This window comes from Colius striatus, chromosome 2 (assembly GCF_028858725.1).
Source record: "Colius striatus isolate bColStr4 chromosome 2, bColStr4.1.hap1, whole genome shotgun sequence".
Taxonomy (NCBI): Eukaryota; Metazoa; Chordata; class Aves; order Coliiformes; family Coliidae; genus Colius; species Colius striatus.
Genome location: NC_084760.1, coordinates 42470414 through 42495281, shown reverse-complemented (window position 1 = coordinate 42495281; position 24868 = coordinate 42470414). Strand labels below are relative to the sequence as shown.

At 41.5% G+C, this 24868-nt stretch overlaps 1 protein-coding gene across 4 annotated transcripts; it reads left to right on the top strand.

Annotated features, from left to right (window-relative positions):
* Positions 1-19: 19 nt before the first annotated feature.
* On the top strand, positions 20-24787 carry MMUT (methylmalonyl-CoA mutase). Of its 4 annotated transcripts, XR_009818205.1 has the most exons (15): positions 20-95; positions 2310-2721; positions 4709-5076; positions 5756-5913; positions 7567-7738; positions 8508-8756; positions 11039-11150; positions 12422-12537; positions 13198-13313; positions 15906-16037; positions 17970-18117; positions 18234-18401; positions 19625-19806; positions 20117-20220; positions 21535-24787. XR_009818205.1 is itself a non-coding variant. In XM_061990392.1 (13 exons), exons 2-13 carry the CDS (start codon positions 2343-2345, stop codon positions 19751-19753), a joined length of 2247 nt encoding a protein of 748 aa, XP_061846376.1. In that variant the 5' UTR covers positions 20-95; positions 2310-2342; the 3' UTR covers positions 19754-20108. The 4 variants fall into 4 exon arrangements, 2 of the variants coding, with proteins under 2 accessions (XP_061846376.1, XP_061846377.1); XR_009818204.1 differs by lacking the exon at positions 21535-24787 and having other exon boundaries at positions 20117-20337; XM_061990392.1 differs by lacking the exons at positions 20117-20220; positions 21535-24787 and having other exon boundaries at positions 19625-20108.
* Positions 24788-24868: the final 81 nt, after the last annotated feature.

The following is a 24868-nucleotide window of genomic DNA, read 5'->3' as shown; positions in this document are numbered from 1 at the left end:
GCAGGGCGGTTCGGCTCAGGGCGCATGCGCCATGCCGCCTCGCCGCGTGCGCAGTGCCGCGGTGCTGTAGGTGTCGGCGGACGAGCCGAATAGAGGTACTGGGGACGTGATGGGGACAGGGGCATGTCCTGAGCCCGCAGTCCACCCTCTGCCCCTGTCCATCGGCCAGGCAGGGCCGCGACCATCCAGGACAGACCCCATAGCGGCCTCCCGTCCGTATTGGCTGCTGAGGGGGCGTGTTTGGGGGCGGTCTGTGGCGGCGGGGGCTGCTGGGTGCTCGGCGCTCCGTCTGGGCGGACGAGACTTTCGGGGTCATGCCCAACTCCGGCAGTGGGTTGTTGTGGTGTGAGGGGTGAAGGGAGAGATGCGGAGGAGGGTGACAGAGCAGCATTGTGGTTCTTTCGGAGTACGGGGCCAGGAGGATGGCGTTGAGACCCACGCGGCGGTGGAGGCGGAGGTTGCCTTCTATGCTGGCTGCAGGGTCATGTCTCTGCAGGGAACTGTGTGCTATTCTGGTGCGACTTTGTGCTCGTCACATTACATGTGGCCTCTATGGGCTGAGCCCATTTGTATGGGGTTTAACAAGACCAAGTGCAGGGTCCTGCATTTGGGCCACAACAACCGCAGGCAACGCTCCAGGCTGGGGATGTGTGGCTGGAAAGCTGCCCGGAGGAAAAGGACCTGTGGGTGATGGTTGGCAGCTGGCTAACAGAAGCCATCAGTGTGCCCAGGTGGCCAAGAAGGCTAATGACATCCTGGCTTGTATCAACACTGCTGCAGGACCAAGAAAGCGATTGTCCCCCTGTGCTGGGCCATGGTGAGGCTGCAGCTCAAGTGCTGTGTTCAGTGTTGGGCCCCTCACTGCCAGAGGGACACTGAGGTGCTGGAGCGTGTCCAGAGACGGGCAGTGGAGCTGGGGAAGGGTCTGGAGCACAAGTCTGATGAATAACAGCTGAGGGAATTGGGGGTGTTCAGTCTAGGGAAGAGGAGGCTGAAAGAAAACATGATTGCTGTCTATTAACTGCTTGAAAGTGAATGGAGATGGAGGTCAATCTCTTGTCTCCAGTAATGAATGGTAGGACAAGAAGAAATGGGCTCAAGTTGCACAGGGGAGATTTAGATTGGAGATGAGGAAGAATGTTTTACCTGAGAGGGTTGTTAAGACACTGTCCTAGGCTGCCCAAGGAGATGGTGGAGTCCCCATCCCTGGAGCTATTGCAGAGCCGTGTAACTGAGGTGCTGAAGGACATGGGTTAGTGGTGGACTTAGCAGTGTGAGGGCAGTGGTTGGACTTAATGACCTTAAAGGTCTTTTCCAACTGAAATTATTCCACGGTTCTATGAGACTGATAAGGATGGACCACCACTGCCCTGCCAGGTGCAGGAAGACAGATGGTTGTTTACTCAGACTACATGCCAGGTAGAGCACTCACTAGACAGAATAATAGTCGGTATTACATCAGCTGTTGAATGCAGTAGGATGTGCTGCTGGGTGTGCTGCTCTGTGGGGTCACCCTGAGCCCCTGTACCTGTGCAGACACAAGGTAAAACCCCATCTTGGCTCTTGTGTGTGGATGGGCTCAGTGCACACCAGGCACCAAAGCAGTGCAGCAGCCCTGGTGCTGGGCAAGACACCAGGACTCCTCCAGTCTGTGTTCATCCCAAGGGCTGCAGCTCATCTCCGCCTCCTGTGTAGGTCTCTGCGGCCCACAGGCTCTCCAGCACGGCCTGCGCCATGACTGCCTCCTCACACAGTCTCTCGCCTGTTTGGGCACACTCACCCAGAGCTGCTGGTGGCTCTCAGTCCTGCCATTGCCCTCCATGGGTTGCAAGGGCACAGCCTGCCTTCTTACCACAGGCTGGAGAGGAGTCTTGGGTCTGGCACTCCACTTTCCTTCCTCATTCTCTGCCTGTGCAGTCCTCTCTTGGTCACTTCCATCTTGTACCACTCCTCCATTTCCTCTTCTGACTCAGATTTCCCTTCTTAAATAATGATGGCAGAGGCACCAGATTTACCTGGCCAGGCTGGAGGTGGGTCCACGTCAGAGCCAGGGGATGTTTCAAGAACTGCTTATTTCCACCAGCACTGCAGCCCCCTGCCCCAGTTACCAAGCAAAAAGGAGCTTCACACAAACCCATTTTCTGTTTGAAAGGGGGGTGATGTGTGTCTGCCCAATGAATAAGTGAATAAATACACTTTTCGTTTTTCTGTGAGTAATTGTTTTGACTTAAGCTGTTTGATCTCTTTATGCTCACTTCTTCTCTGTTGGATTTGTATGGTCACTCAAAAAATGGTTTTATTTTCTCCAGCTTACCCCCAACGCATCAGCCAGTGGGATAGACATGCTGAGAGCCAAGGATGCTGCCCTGCGCCTGCAGCCTCAGCACTGCCAATGCCTGGCACGACTTCCAGGCTGGCAGCTTGCCTGGCGGTCGCTGCACAGGCAGCCACTGCACCCTGAGTGGGCTGCCCTTGCTGAAAAGCAGCTGAAAGGCAAGAATCCAAAGGATTTAATTTGGCACACCCCAGAGGGGATCGACATCAAGCCTTTATACTCCAAAAGGGACACAAAAGACCTCCCTGAGGAGCTGCCAGGTGTGAAACCTTTCACTCGAGGACCATACCCAACCATGTATACATACAGACCATGGACTATCCGCCAATATGCTGGCTTCAGTACAGTGGAGGAGAGCAATAAGTTCTACAAGGACAACATTAAAGGTGAGACAGATGATTTGGAAAACACCATTGCCTTGCAAAGCAGTGGGGAACATTTGTATGGTGAATTACATGGCAAATGTGATTGTTCTGCCTTGCAAGTTTTGGTTTCTAAAAGGGTCTTCCCAGTGGCACTCCATGTCTTTATTACTAGGAAAATACACCGTTTTTGAAACTGCCTTTGTTCCATTTTGCTATTGAAATAGAAAAATTAAATGTGTTAAATGTCTTTTTTGGTAATTCTGCTTGGAGATATAATTTGGCTGTATGCGAGGTTCCAGCCAGCAGAGGTCATGGAGTACTTGACAGTTTGCAACCACAAGGGGAGACTGGAGTGGAAAAAAATATTGAACTTTGTCACTTAGCTAAACTTCTGGTGCTACTGCATTCCGATATCTTGGGTTGCTGTTTCATAAATGTTAAATGAATTCATAAATAGATCTGAATAGTGCCATTTGTGGTATATTAGTAAAGCCAGTGTCCTAAAACTACTGGTATTTTCCTTATTTGAGACTAATTTGTCCACCGTTTCTTTGGAGTATTGTGCTTTTCAGCCAGTTGTTTAGCTAATAGCTGGAGTGTCATCATAAAGCACTACTAAGCTAGATATTGTAAAACCACTACTAAAAGATTGTTGTTGATAGACTGAAGTATTAATTTTACACCAGCCATAAATCTCCTCAAAACTTAACTGTTTGAAGGGGCAGGAAGGAGTTATTTGGGGGATTTTTACCTTTGTGATATCATGGTTAGCTAATTTGAAGCAATATGAGCTACTGCACTGTCCTTTGAAGTATTCTTCATTTTTTTCCATTTATAAAACTTTCAGCAAATTTAAGAAATTGTAAATAAAGGGTATTAGAGGTTTGCAAACTGATGTTTCAATAGAAAGGTTGTTCTGAATATACTGTGTTGTACTGCTGAATGTTGCTGCTGAAGCAGAAGTGCTAACACTTGAGTTAGCTGGTAGCACAGCTCAGTTTACTCAAGAACGTTGGCTGTCAGTAATTTTTCATCTTTATTTGAGCTTTGACATTGTGCTATTTTCATTTTATCTTGTGTTAATGGTTGTATTAATATTTAATTATTTAGCATAGATTCTGAATCTGGAGTAATTATTTGTAAAGCATCTTTAATAATTCAATTAAAATTTCTTTAATTAAAGGAATGCTGAAAAAGAATTAATTATCCATTCCCATAATTACTGAACTGTCTATTGCTTGAAACTAGGCAGAAATTTGAATTTTTGGTGATGTGCTTCAGAGGCAACACCTTTTTAGATCAAAAAGATGATAGCTAGTTTCAGACAAGAACTCTGGTGATGTGAAGAAGTGGATTTGCAAATGCAGTAGAATTACTTTGTGAGCAGCGGTGCTGGTTAGAGGATGAGTGTCTAGGGGTAGCAGAGTTTCTGGTACTACTTTCAGGTTGTAGCAACAAATCTGCCAAATGCTCTAACTGTCCCATTCCCTGCTGTATATGAATATTTTTCTCCTACTGCAGAGTTAGTAATTTATCACTTTGTTTTACAAATAAAGGACATAAGTCACAAAATCCAGGGTAACAATCTCTATGTATGTGTTTAATTTGTGATAAAGAGAAATTGATTGGATGTAGTGTCATGCTTTTGCTTCCAGCTAAGCTGAGTTTCTTGCATGTAAGCCCTGATCCTATCTGTGCACATTTATAATTTGGGACTAAACTGTTACTCAGTAATTTGTTAAGCATGATAAACTGACTGTGGCTGAGCTGGGACTACAATATTTATTTTTTCAATTAAAAGCTTTTTCATTTAGTGTTTAAGATTAAGAAGACCTTGAACAAGTTTGGGGAAGGGACAGCATTTAACAATCAAAAATTGATTTGTTGTCCAAGTCTGGGACATGTAAAATAAAATTAATAGATTTAGTTCTAATGCAAAAATGTTCAGTACTTCTGAATCTCTCTCCCTGTTGTTTTTTTTGTTATTGTTTCCTTTTCTTTCATTTAGCTGGCCAGCAGGGATTATCTGTTGCTTTTGATTTAGCCACCCACCGTGGTTATGATTCAGACAATCCACGAGTTCGAGGAGATGTTGGAATGGCTGGAGTTCCAATTGATACAGTGGAAGACACCAAAATCCTTTTTGATGGAATCCCTTTGGAGAAAATGTCTGTTTCCATGACAATGAATGGGGCAGTCATCCCCATATTGGCAACATTCATTGTAACTGGAGAAGAACAGGGAGTGCCTCAGGCCAAGCTGACAGGGACAATCCAAAATGACATCTTGAAGGAGTTCATGGTCCGAAATACGTACATTTTCCCCCCAGAGCCATCTATGCGGATTATTGCTGACATCTTCCAGTACACCTCAAAGGTATCCATTCTTTAAATGGATCTACTTCTGTTATTATATGTAGTTAACTATGAGACACTTTGGAAAACAAAGCAGAAGATGGGAAGAGCTGTCATAGTGAAGAATGACGTGGCTGTGGAAAAAGCGGGGAGATGAGATTCTGGATCACTTACAGCGTAAATTTTACGATAAAGTTTTAAGTCAGTCCAAAGCAAAGTCAGGTCAAGATGAGCCTAAGACTGAAAGGATGACGGGAAGCTTGAAGGCAAAGCTATTCCTTGTATACAAAGTAAGAAGCCCTGTAGTTAAGAACCTTTATACAGTACTAAGCAGGAGGAAAGAGGTAAGGCATCTCAAAGGACTTCTGCTTTAAAATTAAGAATGAGAAGGAGGTATTGAAAGGAGTGAAGTCCTGAACTGATAACTGGAAGATCAGTACTACCATTTGTTTTCTTCATTGCATTTTCACTGGAGGAGTGGCATGCAGCCTGTAATTGAGAAAGATACTTACCATGGTGAGCAATAGTTTAAAGACAATGAATAGTGCAAAAGGGTAAAAGCATGTGAAGTAAACACTCCAAACACAATACAATAGGTTGCATTTTCAGTCTCCAAAGAATAGATTATTTGTGAATGTTGATAGAACAGTTATCTGATCCCCTCTTCTACTGTTGTGCTCAGTTGTTTTTTGTTTTTGCAGCATATGCCTAAGTTTAATTCCATTTCAATCAGTGGATACCACATGCAAGAGGCAGGAGCTGACACCATTCTGGAGTTAGCTTACACTATAGCAGATGGCTTGGAGTACTGCAGAACTGGACTTAAAGCTGGCCTTACCATTGATGAATTTGCACCAAGGTGAGCTAAAGAAATCTGCAAGTATAAAACTCACTTTTGGTAAAACCTTTAGAATTTAATATCAAATTGAGTGTCTTTTAGTAGGAAAATCCATCTGGTCCAACAGACATTTGGGCTACATCTGCGCCAGTTAACCGAGTAAGCAGTGTCAAGGTCTGTTGTGACAGTTGGTCTCAGGGTCAGAAGGAGGATCTCTGAGCTGTTGTATCTAATACAGTTTTAGCTTTAGGACTGCAGAATTCAGCAAGAGCTCTTGCAGTTATTTTATGCTGTAGTATTACTGTTAGGTTTTTTTCATTAGTAGTATTTTGAGATAGCTGGGAAGGAGAAGTTTGAGTAGTTCAATTAACAGCTTCAAATTTCCTAAAAATACAGTTTAATTTTGAGCGGAATATTGTGGTTTTGTATAGTTACTGCTAAAGTAAGCAGAATCACAGTTTCAGTGGTCTAGCTGATTTGCAGATTCTGTAACTATACAAGTCTAAAAAACAAAAGCTGTGATTCATGTAGCCTGTTGCACATTGAGACTGTAGAATCTTAGAATCATTTCAGCTGGAAGAGACTTTTAAGATCATCAAGTCCAACCTTTGTCCCAGCCCTATCAATCACTAGACCATTTTCCTCTGCAATATCCATCACTCTCTTAAACACCTCCAGGGACAGTGACTCGACCACCTCCCTGGGCAGCCCATTCCAATGCCTGACAACGCTTTCAGTAAAGAAATTCCTCCTCATATCCAGCCCGAACCTCCCCTGGAGCAACTTGAGGCCTTTTCCACTTGTTCTATTGCTTGTTACTAGGGAGAACAGACTGACCCCTGCCTTGCTGCAATTTCCTTTTAGGCAGTTGTATAGAGTGATAAAGTAACCCCAGCCTTCTTTTCTCCAGGCTATAGGGGTCAGCTGAATTAATTTGTCGTTGAGGTCAGTGACAAAATCAAAATGGATCATGTAAAAAAAGATACAGCCTCATTTTCAGAATTTCTAGTGATGCAAAATCACTAGAAAGAGCCTTCAGCAAATTGTTTCAGTAGCTAATTCACTGTTTAAAAAGTGCACCTTTAGTATAATGACTTTTACTGGCTATAACTATGCACGTTTACGTTTATAAATCATAACAGTTCTAAACAGAAAAAAGTAGGTTAGTCAGTCTGCTACCTGATACACTATCCAATATTGAACTGATGTTTGATTTGGATTTTGATTAAAGTGATCAGGAAAAGGATGAAAACATCCTATTTGTATGTCATGTCTTCTCATAAGTAGTTTGTGAGTGTCACTAAACTAGTAGATTGTTTCTGGGAGCATTTCCTGGCCCTGAAGTGTCATTGTCTCTGTCAGTGACTTGCTGGAATACAGCTTAACCTAAGGCTCTTCCAAAACAGACCCTGGGGAGAGTTTAGCCATTCCAGGGACCATTGGCACTGGCAGTTTGCCTGCAGTCTTCTTGTTTTGAGGCTAAATCAGTTTATTGTCATAAATGTGTATCATTCTGTAGCAACTGGTGTCAGTGTCCAGGAACGTTTCTATCATCTTATGTCTGGAATATATGTAGGAAAGTAAATTAATCAGATACCTTGCTGTAAGACTTCTTCACAGAAACGGTTATTAGAATGTTGAATGTTTTATCCTGTTCATGTGCTCTTATTCCAGGCTCTCCTTCTTCTGGGGAATTGGCATGAACTTCTATATGGAAATAGCTAAGATGAGAGCTGGGAGGCGACTATGGGCTTACTTGATAGAGAAAATGTTTAAGCCCAAGGATCCCAAATCTCTTCTGCTGAGAGCTCATTGTCAAACTTCAGGCTGGTCACTCACTGAGCAGGTTAGAAATTGGACTCTCAACAACTTCCTCATTTAAATGTGTTCTCGTGGTGTATATCTGAAAGGGGGTTTACTGGTTTTACTCAAAGATGCAGCTTTCTGAAGGAAACGACCTGTCTCACTGCCAAATGCATATTCTGCACATGCTGGCGTTGGATACCTCTTTTTGCTTACATAACACAAAAAGTCTTGTTGAGCACCACCAGCATTGCTTCTTAAAATGCAAGTTTACAAGATACTTCAGTGTTCTGAACTGCCCTGTAGTGCTCAGGTTAAGGAAACTAAAGACTTGAGGCTGTATTCAAAAAGAATTCCAGTATCATAGAATCATAGAATTATTTGATTGGAAAAGACCTTTTAAATCATTGAGTTCAACTGTTAACCCAGCACTGCCAAGGCCACCACTAAACCATGTCCTTTGGTGCCACATCTACATGTCTTTTAAGTATCTTCATGTATATGCACCAAGGTGGTTTAGGTTGGACGTTAGGAACAACTTTTTACTGAAGGGTTATTAAGCAATGGAACGGATTGCCCAGGGAGATGGTGGAATCACCATCCATGGAGATATTGAACAGATGCATAGATGAGATGCTCAGGGACTTGGTTTAGTTTAGTGGTATGCTTGGCAGTGGTTGGACTTGGTGATCTTAAAGGTCTTTTCCAACTGTAATGATTGTATGATTTCACTGCAGTAGTATGTGTGTAACTAATCTGCCTCAGCCCCATGGCAGAACCATTGAGATTCAGAGCTCTCCTTTTCCTTCCAGGATCCCTTTAACAATGTCATTCGTACTACAATTGAAGCGATGGCTGCAGTCTTTGGAGGTACACAGTCTTTGCATACCAATTCCTATGATGAAGCCTTGGGTTTGCCTACAGTGAAGAGTGCTCGCATTGCTCGGAACACACAGATCATCATTCAAGAGGAGTCGGGTATTCCAAAAGTGGCAGACCCCTGGGGGGGTTCTTACCTCATGGAGTGCCTCACCGATGATGTCTATCAAGCTGCTTTAAAGGTCAGTTTGCATCACCTTTTGTGTTTTGTGAGAAAATTTTAGGTGCAGGTCTTTCAATAAGTGTTCTTTAAGAGACTATTGGAGAAACCAGTAACTTCTAAAGAGAATTATTTAACATATGCATCAGTGATTTCTTGGTAAAGGAACTTTACAGAGTACATTGTATATTTAAAGAAAGAGGGATTTTGGCCTTCTAGAAGACTACATTCAAAAGGTAATATTCCAGTGTAAAAACAAGTAACCAAACCCTACAAAGTCCCTTGTATGCAGAAGACTCCCAATTCAATGTGATCTGAGTTTATATGTAAGAAAATAAATGAGTTCAACAAAATTAAAAATTAAACCAACCAACTTAGTTACATGCCTGCTCACGTCTGTGGTGATCTGCTTGAGATTTTAAAACTAGGGATTATTGAAAGCAATTTTTTACAGCCAGAAATGTAGGCAGACAATTGTCTGTCCCTACTTGAGTATTATGCAGAATTTAGGAGAAATTTTTTTGTTTGGATCGGAATATTTGTTGTAATAATGTTTTTAGCTGCTAGTCATTACTTGCAGGTGGAAAGTACTATGTAGGAGTAGTCTGACTATTGGCAATCCTGCATAAAGATAGATGCCTAGGTGTCCATCTAAACCCAGTGGTTTTCCTTTTTATCAATTATGCAAAGTCCCACATTAATAAACTAATATAGGCTCAAACACTAGCCTGGAACTGTACAGACACAACAGTGTGTCCTGGTTTAGGCCCATTGGGGAACAAAAGACCACGATTAGCCTCAAGTACCAAAGACCTGAGGATTGCCAAAGGGCAGGGAGAGCTTAATTGCCGCGTAAGGTCCAGGACAAAACAGACCAGGCTTTGTTTGTCTCTCCTCAGGGCAGGTGGGCTTTGCACCCCTCCTCCCTGCAAGTCCATGGGGTACCCCTCACACACAGCAGCCCTGCACAGGCTGCTCCAACACGCATTTATTCCAAAAACTACAGCTCCTCTCTGCCTCTCATGTGGGTCTGCTCTGCGGCGTGCAGGCTTTCCGGCGTGGCCTGCGCCATGGCCACCTCCTCACACAGTCTCTCACCAGTCCAGGTGCATTCACAGAGAGCTGCTGGTGGCTCTCAGTCCTGCCATGGCTCTGCATAGGTTGCAGGGGTACTGCCTGCATTCTTACCACGGCTTGCAGTGGGGTCTCTGGTCTGGTGCTCTGCCTTCCTTCCTCCTTCTCTGACTACGGGGTCTGTGTGGTCACCTCCATCTTGTATCACTCTTACACCTCCTGCAAGCACTTCAAATTCTCATCACTAAATAGTGATTGCAGAGGTGTCATATTGGCCCAGCTGGGCCGGAGGTGGATCTGAACCCAGGAGCCAGGGGGAGAGTCCAAAAACTCTTTACCTGGTCTTCACTGCAACCCCCTCCCCCTGTCACCAGGCAAAAGCTGCTCCTTGCTAAACCATGACACAGTGAATGACAGACGTTTTTTATGTCCTTGTCGACTAGGACTCTTCTAGCAGGTGCCAGGCATGGTCTGATGGTTGTTTTCAGGAGGCAGTTTGAATGCAGTCACAGAGTCATTTAGATTGGAAAAGACCTTTAAGGTCATCTAGTCCAACCATTATTCCAGCACTGCTACAGCCACCGCTAAACTATGTCTCTAAGCACCTCTACACAACTTTTAAATACCTCCAGCGATGGGGACTACACCACTTCCCTGGGCAGTCTGGGCTAGTGTTTGACAGCCCTTTTAGGGAAGAAGTTTTTCCTAATATCCATCTAAATCTCCCCTGGAGCAATTTGAGGACATTTTATCTTGCTCTATCCGTTGTAACTTGGGAGAAGAGACCAACACCACTTCACACAGTCACCGTTGTTTGGGGCTGAGTGAGACAGCTGTGTGGGAGCTGAACCATGCCATGCCACTTTTTTCAGGAGCAGAGAACTAACCCTGGCTTTTTTCAATTTATTTGTGTACATGTAGCCATCAGAGTTGCAGGCAGGGTCTCAAATTTTAAGACTTTTCATCCATGGATGTTACTGAGAGAATAATACGCCATGCAGTGTTTCTGAATTCATTAAGTTGTGAGAGTGAAAATTATCTTTCATTTAACATGTCTCTTAATTTATATCAAAACCTGTAGTCCAAGACACAGAGATAGGAAGCAGACTTTTAGAGCACAGAACTGTATATATAGCTTTAAAAAAAAAAAAAAGCTAATGGTAGTACAAGTCAAAGCTTGTTTTGTGAACCTTGCTACTACTCACTTTCTCAGTCCTTTTCCTTTCTCAGCTTGTTGAGGAGATTGAAGAAATGGGTGGAATGGCCAAAGCTGTTGCTGAGGGAATTCCCAAACTTCGTATTGAAGAATGTGCAGCTCGAAGACAAGCCAGGATTGACTCCGGTAGGAAGCAGGGAGATGAAAGAAAGGAAAACTGCCAATAGGATGCCTTTGTATAAAGGTTTTTCACACACATTTTCATTGTTTTTCAATTGTTCTTAGTTTATAAGCAGATTGCAAGTGATAAAATGGTAATATTTTAGTTTTATGTCAGTGAAAGCTTCTAGAAAGACCTATCAGTATGTATGAAACACAGTATCAGTATGAAAACAGTCTCACTTGGCATATTTCAGATTAGGTTAGACAAAGCACTGGAAAGGCTATTTCCAGTAGTTAAATCAATTTCTGATAGCACCTTTAAAATGAGACTCCAGAATTTAAAAGCATGACCGCCAGCAGATGGCAATCTTGAATAGTCTAGCCAAATTTTTGGATTTGCTTCAGGACCACTAATTTTCCTGAAGACCACAAAAACTGCAGTCATCTCAGAGTAGAGGGTGATACAGCTGTTTCTTTGTGAGATGTAGATATGTCTGTGTGTATATATATATATATATATATATATATATATACACATAGAAAGTATATATGGGTATGTATATGCATGTGTGCTTACAGCTTTATTATACATTCCAGTAGCAATCCAGTAACAGAAAGCAGGGATAACTACAATGTGAAAGAAGAGCTTTTTTGGTTACAGGATGAGTTTTAAGCAAGACTTTAAGATCAATAAAGTTCTGTCTTTTCTCTCCCAAAGTGAATTGCTTCATGTTGCTTTCAAGAGTTTAGTAATGTTTCAGGCAGTGTAAGTAAAAATGATTGTAAAGTCCATACTTGTTGAAAACTAAAATGCAGTTTTCCAACACGATAAATTATTTTTTATTCACATGGAGGAGTTTTAGGTAGGAACTTTTCTTTCTTATTTATCTGGTAAATCAGAAAAGGAAATGCAGAGCAGTGCGGGAGACCAGCACTTCTGCTTAATTCTGTAAGATTCAGTTCTGTAAACTTAAAAAGATAAAAATGGCCCATGTGTATTAGTAAGTCATTACTAAATCTGTTTGTAAGATTAAGTTGTTCTATTTCAAGTGGGTTTTTTTCTGGCCCAGGATTCATTATGTTGAAATGTCCATGCATCTAATTATCATAATACATGCAAAGTACAAACTTAAAATTTCTTTCTACAGGGAAGACTTAAGATATTTGACATATACATAGCTGTAAACAAAGTGTTGCATTATATTGCTCAAATTTTACTTGTCCTATTAATATTGTGCCTTTTCACAGTAGTTTGCAAACGTATTCTGAGTTTCTGGTGTTTCCACTGGAAATAGGGTCTGAAGTAATTGTTGGAGTAAACAAGCATCAGCTAGAAAAAGAGGAGACAGTCGAAGTTCTGGCTATTGATAATACTTCAGTCCGTAGCAAGCAGATCGAGAAGATTAATAAGGTGGGAACTACCTTCTTTAAAGTTCTTGACATTTCAGATAAAACTTGCATAATACTAAGGAAAGGTGTTCTTCCAGAAACTTCACCACCAAATTTTTTACAATGCACTCTAGTCTTTAGTGCAGAAGCTAAAATTCTGTTCCATTTCAGTGGTGGCTCATGGAAAATCTCAAGAAACACAGTATTAGAATCCAAACAGAAATGTTTTTGTTAAGTTTGTTTGGTTTTCATCACTGTATTTCAGATAGTCTGGTGACTATGTCTGAATGTTCAAAATTGAGAACTTTATATTTTCTGGTAGTAAGATAGATAATATCTTGTAATGTTTTGCTCTGAAAGCATGTAACATCAATCACTCAGACTGTTTGATGCAGCTTGCCAAGTTCTATTAAAGGACAGAGTTTCAGAACCAGCAATCGACATGCACTTTCCTAATTAGTAGAAACATAGATAAAATAGTTTTACAGTTCTTTAATGGACTTGTACATACTTTTTAAGGTCTGAGACACATTTTTACTTTAATATCTTTGGAATACATCGCATATATTTTCAATTCCATGCCTCCAGAATTAATATTTGAAATCAGAAAGTTAGACATATCTGACTTCCCAGTTCACCTTGTAGTTTGTTTTTAACTTAATATTTTTCTCCTCCACTTAAGGTGAAGGCCAGTAGAGATCAAGCAGCAGCCCAGCAATGTCTCGATGCTCTAACACAATGTGCTGCTACTGGAGAAGGCAACTTACTCGCACTTGCAGTGGAAGCAGCACGTTCAAGGTATGGTGGTGGGGATGAATATTTAACTGCTGTCTAAAAATTAGTAATTCATTTTCATCTTTCAGCTGTTCTTGAAGATGATGTCAGTGAAGTTGATGTCTTGAGAGGTTTTGTGGTTTTCTTCTGAAATGAAAGTAAAATATGGCTGCAGTGTGCCATTCTAAGATTAACTATCACACTTTACAGTCTCTTAAGGCTATGTTTTAATTTCTCACAGAGACTACAGGTAGAAAGAATTTCATAAGAAATTATGTTGTTCATACATGTTGTTTACAACTCTGACTCTTCCCTGTTTTGGGACATAACTAGATTTCCCTGACACCCTCCTGTTTTATGGTCAGGGAGCTTAAGAAATGTCTGAGATGTGAAAATGGATATTCACAATCTTATCATGGTCTGTTGCTTCATCCTTTCTTGCACCACAGATTGGTGTGAAAACAATTTTTTTTGATTGAAAGAGAAGTATATTTACTTTGCCAGGCAAAGATGTAAAAGATGCTCCTGAGTAGAGTAGTGAGGCATCCTTTAGAGTTCACTGGAACATGTAATTTTTTCACCTAAGGTGTTTTTAACACTGCTTTTGTTCCTGCTTCAGAATAAGTGCATCTGTCTTTTGATCTTGAAGACAAGAAATGTGATTCAATTGAAATAAAAGGAATAGTGCAGAATTGTTAGCAGTGAACTATTGAAAAAAACTCTGTGGACTAATACAGAGATTTCAGTGCTGACAAACCCAAGTAGAAAAGTAATTTTATTATCGTAACCAAAGTAATTTGTCATTTCTCATCAGAAGCCACATTACAGGAAAACAGGTGCAGTTAGGTAAGGCTATGAGACAGATGATACTAAGTTCTTTCTCACCTCCTTCTGCCACCTTGCTTTTTTCCCTGTGTGTCTCCACATTTGCAATTCCTGCTGTGCCAGCTATGCCCGATGGAAAAGGAAGGCATGAAATGCAATGTCACACCTAATGTTCCTTCTTTGTCTGACCAGCCTGTGTCTTCATGGTTCTGTGTTACCTGATTTGATTACACAGTGCTATCTCTCATTACTGGTAAAATGCAGAGAGGCAGTGGCAGCAGTGTGAGGCTGAACAGACAGCCAAGCCAGTCCTTATTATTTCGAAAACTCTTGTTTTTCAGGAAGCTGAGGGAATTTATGAACAGTTGTGGGCTCTAGTATAGCACAGTTGGTCAACAGTAATCCTAAGCAGTGCAGAAGTTCATAAGATGCAGGCAGCATTTCATGTACAAACATGCTGTCCTTGCCATGAGACATGTTGTAAGTGCTGTAGACTAATAAAACACAAAATGGAGAATACAGCTATCTTTTGGTCTCTACTTCAAAATTAAGTTTATTTAAAACTACAGATTTAAGTTGTAAAATACCTGTTATTCTTCAAAAGAAAGGGTGCTACCAAAACATGCAGTTCCACACAAGGCAAATGTGAATGACAGCCCTATGAAGGAAATGCAAATTTATACAACAAGGGCAAAGTGAGGTCAGTTTTGCATACTTGTCTAGGAGGTTTTTATCAGCATGCATTAAAAAAGTCTGTCAATAGTAAGAATTGTTACTTATGCTACTCAAGTGTTTTATAATAGTGAGATGAAAACAGTTGTCTCCAGGACAAAATTTTGCTATAAAGATAAACAGAAATGGGAAGGGTTTTTATACGTCAAGACTCTGAAGAATTTGTCCAATGTTATGTCTAACAGATTAAAGAAAAGTGTAATTGTTATTGAAAGTATACTTTTCCTCTCCTCTTAAGAAAAGAGGCTGTATTCCTGGCTCCAGACAGAGCTGTTCCACTGGAATGCATACATGGCACCCACTGATGCAGCAGGACTAAGAACTAAGCAGAGACTTAAAAAAAAAGGTGTATTGGTAAATAGCAGGAAAGCATTCATGAGTAGGTTAAAAGCAAAACTCCTGTTATTGCTTAGGAAATTAAGATTTGAAGGGCTGCAGAGACTTGGGGCAGAATTCTCAGAAGAGTAGCAGTATTTATAGGATAAATAAATATATTTCATTTTCTGTGGAGTACACAGGAACTTCATCCCAGCCTCTGGATTATACTGTGATAAAATTTGATAGTCCAACCATTTATTTTTCACTTGTTACATGAAACTTGATTCACACATTTAGATGATAAAACCAGAAAAGCACACCACAAGTATATCTATACGTGCTGCGCTTTATTCCTATAGTTAGGTTTGGGGTTTTCTTTTCTTGATTTCTATTTTGAATTGTAGTCTGAGTGCAAATGCAAAGTCTTGCAGTCTGAGCCCCCAAAAAAATCCAGGTTGATAAAGTTTTATGTAATTTCCTGCAGTATTTTGCTGTGCAGTGGTCCCTATTGACTTGTCACTTACAAAATCACTCCTCACATCAACAAAACTTCTTGCATATTCCATTAGTGGGTGACACTGGTTTAAGTCAGATGTTCAGAGTTGTAGCACCAAAAAGAAAATGAATGTAATTGAATTTGTCCTGCAGCAAGGCAAATAGTTGGGCCTGTGTCAGTGATTTCCATGTTCTGTTTTCCTGTAAGCCCCCTGATAGCATTAATAATTTGTTTCTGTATCTTAGGTGCACCGTTGGAGAAATAACAGATGCAATGAAGAAGGTGTTTGGGGAGCACAAAGCCAGTGACCGAATGGTGAGTGGAGCTTATCGCCAGGAGTTTGGAGAGAGTGATGAAATTCTTCATGCCATCAATAGGTGAGAATAGCTTCCCAGGAAGCAGGACACAGTCTCAAATTCAATCCATTAGATGTATGTGCTACTGACTCTGCCTTAGAAAGCATTTCCCCAAGCTGAATGACATCCCCAGGACAAAACAACAGCCTGTGTAGACACTCTTGTGCCTGTAAGCAAGTAAATGGAATGAGAACAAATAAGTGCAATGAGAGAATAGTCAAAACTTAATTGAACTTGTATTTACTTGCAAGCAAAATCCACTGAGGCAGTGTTACTATTTGAGGATCTTGTTCAAACAGACTAGGCAACTATAGTAGTTATTAACAAGCTGAGAAACATTGCCTGAAATCCCCAGGCACTGGATTGCTTCTTTTGAAGACTGTGTAATAGCAATCTCTAATATATTCCAGCAATTCATCTCTGCAAAACTCATATGGTGTCCCCGCAACTTCACTTCTATTGTTCCTAAAATGGTAAGGCTAAAATCTGCCTGGATCTGCACGTACAGCTTCCAGTCTAAGGGTGTTATTCATATCACAAAGGAGAAAACATCCCAAGATGTGTGAAAAAACCAGTTCCCACTTGTGTCTTTTGTCAGCTTCTGCCTTTGTTGCCCTCCCCTTGGGTAAAAAGACTGAATTGCTGTAGTGGGTGGTGATGAAGTAGGAATCAATGATTGTAAATCCCTGCTGTGCTGTGGTTTACAGATTAAAGAGTTACAGGCTGTCATGAAAGGGAATTACTTGAAGGCTTCTCAATGGTGATGTTTAGCCTGACTTGCAAGTAGTTGTGCTGAGGAATGTCACTGTTATTTTTTATTTTAAATACCTACTGTAAATTTAAGCATTTGTAATTATGCATTGACTTGAAATTTAACTGGACTGGCTCATTGAGAATCGAGAGTAGCTCCCTTTTTGACATACCTGCCTTTATGCCCAGAGTCACATCTACCAGTTGGTAAACATGGTAATGAAACTGGATTTACTACATATCACCCTTGCACCAGTCTTAAAAAGTGTGACTTCACACTTGTCCCTGAGTTGTAATGACTCAGGTGGTCTTAGGCTGGCAGCCTTAGAGCACCGAGAGCTGCTCTTCCTGGGAGGGAGCCTGTGGGTGGGTAAGGAAGCAAAGAAAAATATGGAAATAAGAGAAAAGGATTTTAAGATATTACAAATCAATTCAGATACCTACTTCATGGATATTGTCAGCAGTCTAGGAACAGAAAAAGCAACCCAACTACTATACATCCTCAAGCAGAAACTTGCTCAGTCTGCTTCTTCAAGACTCCTTAACATAAGGCCAAGTGCAAGGTCCTGCCTCTTGGTCAGGGCAACCCCCAGTACCAGTAGCTGGGGGATGAAGAGGTGGAGAGCAGCCCTACCCAGAAGGACTTACAGGGATGCTGCTGGGTGAGCACTGCTCAGCAATAACCAAAACATCCCTGGATTACCAACAATCCTCTCAGCATAAATCCAAACCATAGTCCTGTATAGGTTAGTAGGAAGAAAATTAACCCTATCCCAGCCAAAACCAGGCCATGATGCACAGCATGATGTCTAGGACCCGTCTCTATAGCCTGTGTGACATGCAAGTACTTTGAAATAATTGGTCATAATTATTAAAATCTAAAATAGTGGTTTAGTTAGTTGTAATTCAGCTCCTTAAACCCTCAGAAAATTCAGTGGTTTGCCCATCAGTGGAAAAGGAGTGTTTTTCTTTAAAAAGAATATTTTATTGTTGAGGCTAGTAAATACAAGAAATCAGTTAGTGACCATATAACATGAATATGTTATGAATATGCATGGTGTGTGGACTGCATAGACACAGGCCTTTTTATTTGATGGGTGTAAATTTGATGCACATTTGCAGCCAGTGCTTTTTTTTATTTGTGGGAGTACATCTAATGTGTCTGAGTGCATTACAGTGATACAAGTATGTGTTTTCAATCAGAGTTAACAACTTCATGGATCGTGAGGGGCGAAGGCCTCGTATACTTGTTGCAAAGATGGGTCAAGATGGCCATGATAGAGGAGCTAAAGTTATTGCAACAGGATTTGCAGACATTGGCTTTGATGTGGACATAGGTCCCCTCTTCCAGGTATGACTGACTGAGCAGTGTCCAATGTATTCCACTTACAGCGATTTTTCCCTCTTGTGCTTGTTCAGTAGCCAGGCTGGGGCTCTCACTTGCCACATCATCCTCTTTCCATGCAGACACCTCGAGAAGTGGCCCAGCAGGCAGTTGATGCAGATGTGCACTGTGTTGGTGTGAGCACACTAGCAGCAGGTCATAAAACTCTGGTGCCTGAACTCATCAAAGAACTCAACGCCCTGGGCCGGCCAGACATTCTCGTCATGTGTGGAGGTGTCATCCCACCTCAGGTACGGGTCAACAACATTTCCATCAAGACTAGGAGATTGCTTTATTTATATCTGTGCTAGTTTTAGCTGTTTCTTGTATTTTGTTAATGCCAGAGGGGATTTACATCTCTGTAGATTTACAGCTCTGAAGGCTGCTGTTTACAGTCACCAAGGTCAGCACACATTTGCAGGATGGTTGCATGGTCTAGCAGGTCTCACTGATCTGGTTTTCTGTGTGTTGTATCCTCGTTTTCACTTACAGTGTTTCCTGGATGGAGTAGTAGTTGTCTTTAGAGACTGCATGATTTCAAATAATATCTCAGAAGACCCACAGCTAGTGACTAAGACGTGGTAGGTCCTAGCACCTATAGGCTACACATATCATTCACTGATCAGCCTCTCCTCATGTTCTCCATTGTCGGGCCTCAGTGTTGTCTGTCACTCCCTCTGCCACTCCTAAACCACTTAAGTTTGTTGAATTCCCTGGCAGTCAATATTTGTGCTTTTGCCTTTAAATTTTCCATAGTTCATCCACAGTGTGCCTGGCTGTATCACCTTTAGGGTGATGTTCTTTCTAGAGAGATTCAAACTGATTTTGCATATAAGTGTCCTGTTACCCCTTTTCCTCGACTTCTTCCTTCTCCAGCCAATTAAGTTTTTAATTGAACAAACAAAACTCTTTCTAAGAGTAAAATTGTGTTCTTTTCAGTCTCTCAATGGGATGATCCTCGCCTGTGGCTGGAAAATATATATCCTACGTGTGTGTATATATGTATATATATATGTATGTATATGTATGTCTGTATATGTCCTACATATATGTAGAGGTAGGAGAGACTGCATAATTACTTCAGAAATCTTTGAAATTTCAGGACAATCATAAAATAGAGTGCCTTAGATTGCAGGAGACCACTGGCAATTATCTGGCCTAAGCCCTCATTTAAAGCAATATTTAGGTTCTTCAGGGTCACATCCAGTTGTCTTTTGAATATTTCCCAAGGATCTGACATTAGTCTGATTCTAAACAAATAAAACCTTTCCAGTGGATGTGGGGGTTTTTAATATTGATTTTTCTACCTCTTAACCAACATATTTTTCCCATTTCCCTTAGTGCTGTGCTTTCTCTCTGGGACTTGTTACATATACTCTCTCAGGCACAGCCTACAGGATAGAGCACACAGCAACTACAAATCCATTATCAACTTTGTGTTGCACTATAGATCTGAAATTCCTTTCTTGCACAGGATTACGACTTCCTGTACGATGCTGGTGTCGCCCACGTGTTTGGTCCAGGGACTCGTATTCCAAAAGCCGCTGTCCAAGTATTAGATGACATTGAGAAGTGCCTGGAGAAGAGGCAGCAGTCCATGTGATACTGACGTCTCCCACAGTACCACCTGCCTTACGCTCATCACTTACAGAATGGGTAAAGCATCAGCAAGGGACGGCCACCCATGAGCCTGTGATTCCAGAGCCCCATGGCCTGGTGTTTTGTGCTTTCTAAGAAAGTTGTCAATTCTCTGCTCGCTCTATTTGAGAATTTATATATGTACCCACAAGAAAATTTTCTCTCTAGAGCTATGTTTTCAGAGAATGAAGGGAATTCTGTAGGTGGGTGTGTTGGTTTGGGTTTTTTTTTTCCCAGATATACTGATAAATAAAATACCCATTGCAGCTCTTCGGTTGATTTCTCTTCCATGCAGAGAACTTACTTTGTTTTTTTTTTTTTTTGGCAGTCAGTGTAGACATAGAAGTCTTCAGGCAAAATCACTGAAGTTCAGCAGAGATGTGATTAAATTCAGCCCCATTATACTTTATTAAAAGATTTCTCTGCTCTGTGGTAATGTATTTCATCTAGCTGTATTTGCCTTACAGATTCTGTTTTTTTAAAAGTAATAATTTTTAAGATCTGCATTTTGTTCTCTTGAATTCAATAAAACAATCCCCACCAATTTCAATTGGAATTCCTGCAGGCTTTTGGTGCTTGAGGAAGGCCCTTTAAAGCTCTGGATTGGTTTGGAGTAATGTACACTGATTCTCTCTTGTCATATCTTATTAATATTTACAAATATCTAAATGGTGGGTGTCAGGAGGTTGGGACATCCTTTTTTCTATGGTATCTAGCAACAGACAAGGGGTAATCAGATGAAGCTGGAACACAGAAAGTTCCACTTAAACATAAAATTATTTCACTGTTCAGGTGAGGGAGCTCTGGAACAGGCTGCCCAAAGGGATTGTGGAGTCTCCTTCCTTGGGGGTCTTCAAGACCCACCTAGACATGTTCCTATGGGACCTGATGACGTTAACCTGCTTCTGCAGGGGGGTTGGACTAGATGATCTCTAAAGGTCCCTTCCAACCCCTACCATCCTATGATCCTATGATATCAAGATTGGAAAACAAAATGGTGAGACTAGGCAAGAAATAGTTTTCTCCCTCAGCACACAGCATTTGTATTGGGCCCTTTAAGGAAAGAAGATACTCAAGTGAACGGCCTTTCCTTCAAGCTTGTTGTCAGTTCCTTGCCTAAGTAGAGACTCCTTATAGGACAGCAAGCTCTGAAGGAAGGTGCTTTTCCCATCTGTATCTGTTCTTTGCTGCCAGAGCAGCACAGCAGTGAAGGCAGTGCTCCCTGACAAGTGGGTGTGAGGGTATCAGCCTGTGTTGGTGACACGGTATGAACTAAGAGCTGGGAGCTGCACCCAGTCCTCATCACCCTGACTGCTTTACAACACACTGCTCTTCTTTTGTACTGCAAAATCAAGGAGATACTCTGCAAATGTACGGAAATATTTTGTTTCCATATGAGTATTTTTGGCATGTTCCAGGACAAAATGGTAACTATAAATAGTGTAACTAGGCACTAAGGCCTTTCCAGTAGGAATGAGCCAGGTACAGCAGGTTACTGCAAGGTTAAGTCACATCCCTTAGGAGGTTCCTAAGTCATAGAATTAAGTTGGAAAATACCTTTAAGATCATCAAGTCCAACCCCTCCCTTCACACTAACAAGCCTACCACTAACCCCTGTCCCTCATCACCTCAGCTACATGGCTTTGCAATAGGCCCAGGGATTCCTCCTGGACCTCCCTGGGCAGCCTGGAACAGTGTTTAAAAGTTTAAAATAGTTGGTTTGTTTTGTTTTTTTTTTTCTCAAAGGCAGCATATGTTTTGGAAATATGCAAAGGAATACAGATAGGACAAACGGCTGGAGATGTGGAGATCCTAATTTACATGTAGGAATTAACATACTGCGGCGTGTTGTCTTTCCTGAAAGGACCTTTGATAAAGTAAGAACTTGAGCATGGCCTCAAATCTCAGGGCAGTGCCCTAACAATGAACCAAATGTTCCACTTGATTTTCAGCTGTAAAATAATTACCTGGGCATGGTAGATGGATCCTACAGTGGTCAAATTTCTCTGAGGAAGTGACAATCTGTCTTTGATTCTCAGTGTTTCCCAGCCTTCAGAACTGGTGGTTTTTACACTTGTATTAAACTGTTGCTTCAATCAGTTACAATGATGAGCAGCAAGAGTTGGAAGGGCCCTCTAGAGATCATCCAGCCCAACCCCCTGCTAAAGCAGGACATAGCAGATACACACCAGCTTGTTTTTAAACAGAACTGTTTCATCAGAAGAATTCTGTTTTGGCCTGGGAGGTGCTGAGTTCTGTCTGTTTCTCAGTCTGTCCTCTCTTCTTTAGTTCCAGCCTCACAAATGGCATTTTTCACATCCTTTGTATAGACAACAGAATCATAGAACGGTTGGGGTTGGAAGGGACCTCTAGAGCTTATCCAGCCCAAGCCCCTGCTAAAGCAGGTTCCCCTTGGATCAAGGGGCACAAGAACGTGTCCAGGCGGGTTTGGAAACCTCCTGAGAAAGAGACCGTCCCTAGGCACCCCTCCATGATGCACAAACACCTAGACCTTGATTTTTAAAAACAAAGTACATAAACAGGTAATGAATCAAAGCATTGTACTTAAACGTTAACAATATACAGATCTTTTGGTTTTACAGAGATTTTGTCTCTATTGTAGTGTGGCATATTTTCATATTGCATGCACTTCAAAGGCATTTACGAGTGGATGTTCCGCTCATACATTTTTCACAGAGGAAGCTCACATTACATTACATTATTAATGTGCATCTTATTGATCCCAAACCTGCAATTAGGAGAGGGGAATATATATATATCTATCTATCGCTGTTTATTTTCATCATCAAGCAACTGAGCAAGTGAAAGCAAAAATTCTGACGTGGTTCTTAAAATACAGTTTAATTTTCCTAACAGGTTATTTTTTAAAGCTGATAAAGTGCTGACTTGACATATACCCTAACAATTCCCTTTGCAGTACTTCAAAATCTGTACCTGCTGACATGCTGCTCTGACCCCTCTTCTGTTCTACACTGTGTCCCTTTTGCACTTCTCTCTGCAACCTCCTCTCCTCTCTACAAAAACGCTTGAATAACCCTCTCCTTCCTCTTCTCTCCCCATCTATTTTCCTTCAGCTTTCAGATGCCTTTCTCTCAGGTACTGATGTTTTCTCCTGCTCAACACATTCCTCTTCCCTTTTCCCATTTTCCTGTGCCATGGCCTGGTGGAAGTGACTCTTTCCCAGAGGATGCTTCACCTTTTCCTATTTGGGAGAGAAATGCAGTCTCATTCCCTGTGGAGCATCTGTGGGTGACAGACAACCCAGGACAAGAAAATATCACCCCAGAGGCCAACTTAATTTAGAATTTTTTCACTGTTTACAAATAAACTTAGCTTAATCTAGTGGAATACTTCTGAGAGTTGGTTACAGTACCAGTGGCAGGAGTCCAGGGAAAGGCAAGCTTCCTAAAGTTTCCTAATCTCCAGTTTAGTAGTTTGGGCCTTAGCATATGTTATAGCTCTTGTCTCATTTTGTTTGTTCTTTTGCAAACCATACTCCACAGGAACAGGAATTCTCACAGCCACAAAAGTGTTTCAGCCTATCTTTTAGTCCCTTTTCTTGGCTTTATCTGTAGTTTATAAAATGAAACTAATTAATTGTGTTTGAGTATGGCAGAAGTTTTCAAGAACTCTAAGTCCATTCATAGAATCATAGAATGGTTTGAGTTAGTTGGGACCTTAAAGGTCATCTGGTTCCAAGCCCCCTGCCATGGACAGGAACATTTTCCTCTAGACCAGGTTGTTCAAAGCCCCATCCAACCTAGCCTTGAGCACTTCCAGGGATGGGGCAGCAATAACTTTTCACCACCCTCACAGGGAAGAACTTCTTAATACCTCATCTAAATCTCCCATCTTTCACACTGAGGCCACTCCTTGTCCTATCACTACACGCCCTTGTAAAAAGTGCTTCTCTAGCTTTTTATTCACTTTCAACAATTCACTATTGTTTTAGATTGCTGTTTAAAATATGTGCCAAATCTGCCTTTGATTTAATTCTTGTCTTCACTGAACCAAATGCAAAGGTAGATGTGGGCAGCTGAGCAAACAGGGGAAACCAGAACTGCTGCAGCTATGAGGCTATAATTTGCACATTTGGGACCATGAAGAGATGTATATATGTGTTTAAAATCACAAACAGTGAGTCAGAGAGAGACAGATTTGAACTGTAGGAGCTCATAATGTACACCTCAGAATCTCTTTTGTTAAAACTTCCTGGCAGAGTGACTTTGAAGTTGTGTGTATGCTTTAACCTGAATCTGCAAACTCTGTTCTCAGCTGCAGTAGTGTCAGTGCTTCCAGTGGGGAACTCTGCCTCTCAGGAGCTCCCACTGAGCAGCAGGATTGCTTACTGCCAGGCAGGTTATCCCAGGGATGTCTTCTGCCATCTACACAGAGTACTCCTTCAGAAAAAAAAAGTTGTGATACGTCAGCAAGCAACAGGCTCATTTTGCTAAGAGATCCTTTCACTTCTCATCATGCTATCTGTCATATGCAGGAGGCATATTTCACTGCCAAACTGCTTCAGACTGAGGCTGCTTGACTCCTTTACAAGTGTGTGTTTTGAGTTGGAGCTATGCTTCTAACAGAAGAATGAACTGTGGCTCTCCACATTTTGATAACAGCCACTTTATCATCTTTTCCTGGCAGTGAATGTTTCTTGCTATGCGTATGGTTTTCTATCTGTACTGTTGGAAAGCTACACGCTCAGCTGTATTTATTTGATAACATTTTGTCTTCAGCCTACGGGTTAGAGCCAAGAGTCTGCAGGTAGATTGCATTAAGAAGTCAAAAAAAAAAAAAAAACCCCAACCAGAAAACCACCACACCCTCCTCTTTTAATTATAGCTGATGCCCTGAAAATAAGTTTCATTTACATGTTTTTATGTTTAGTATATAAATATATTTCTTCTGAAGTGGAAAAATTTGGGGGGAAAAAAAAGCTTTTCTTTTTCTTCTTGTGTAGCTTAAAGAAAATATTTGAGCTGCTTAAAATACACACTTAAACCTCTGTATTTGACCCCACATGCTGCATTCCTACTCATTTGGACCCATGTTTGAG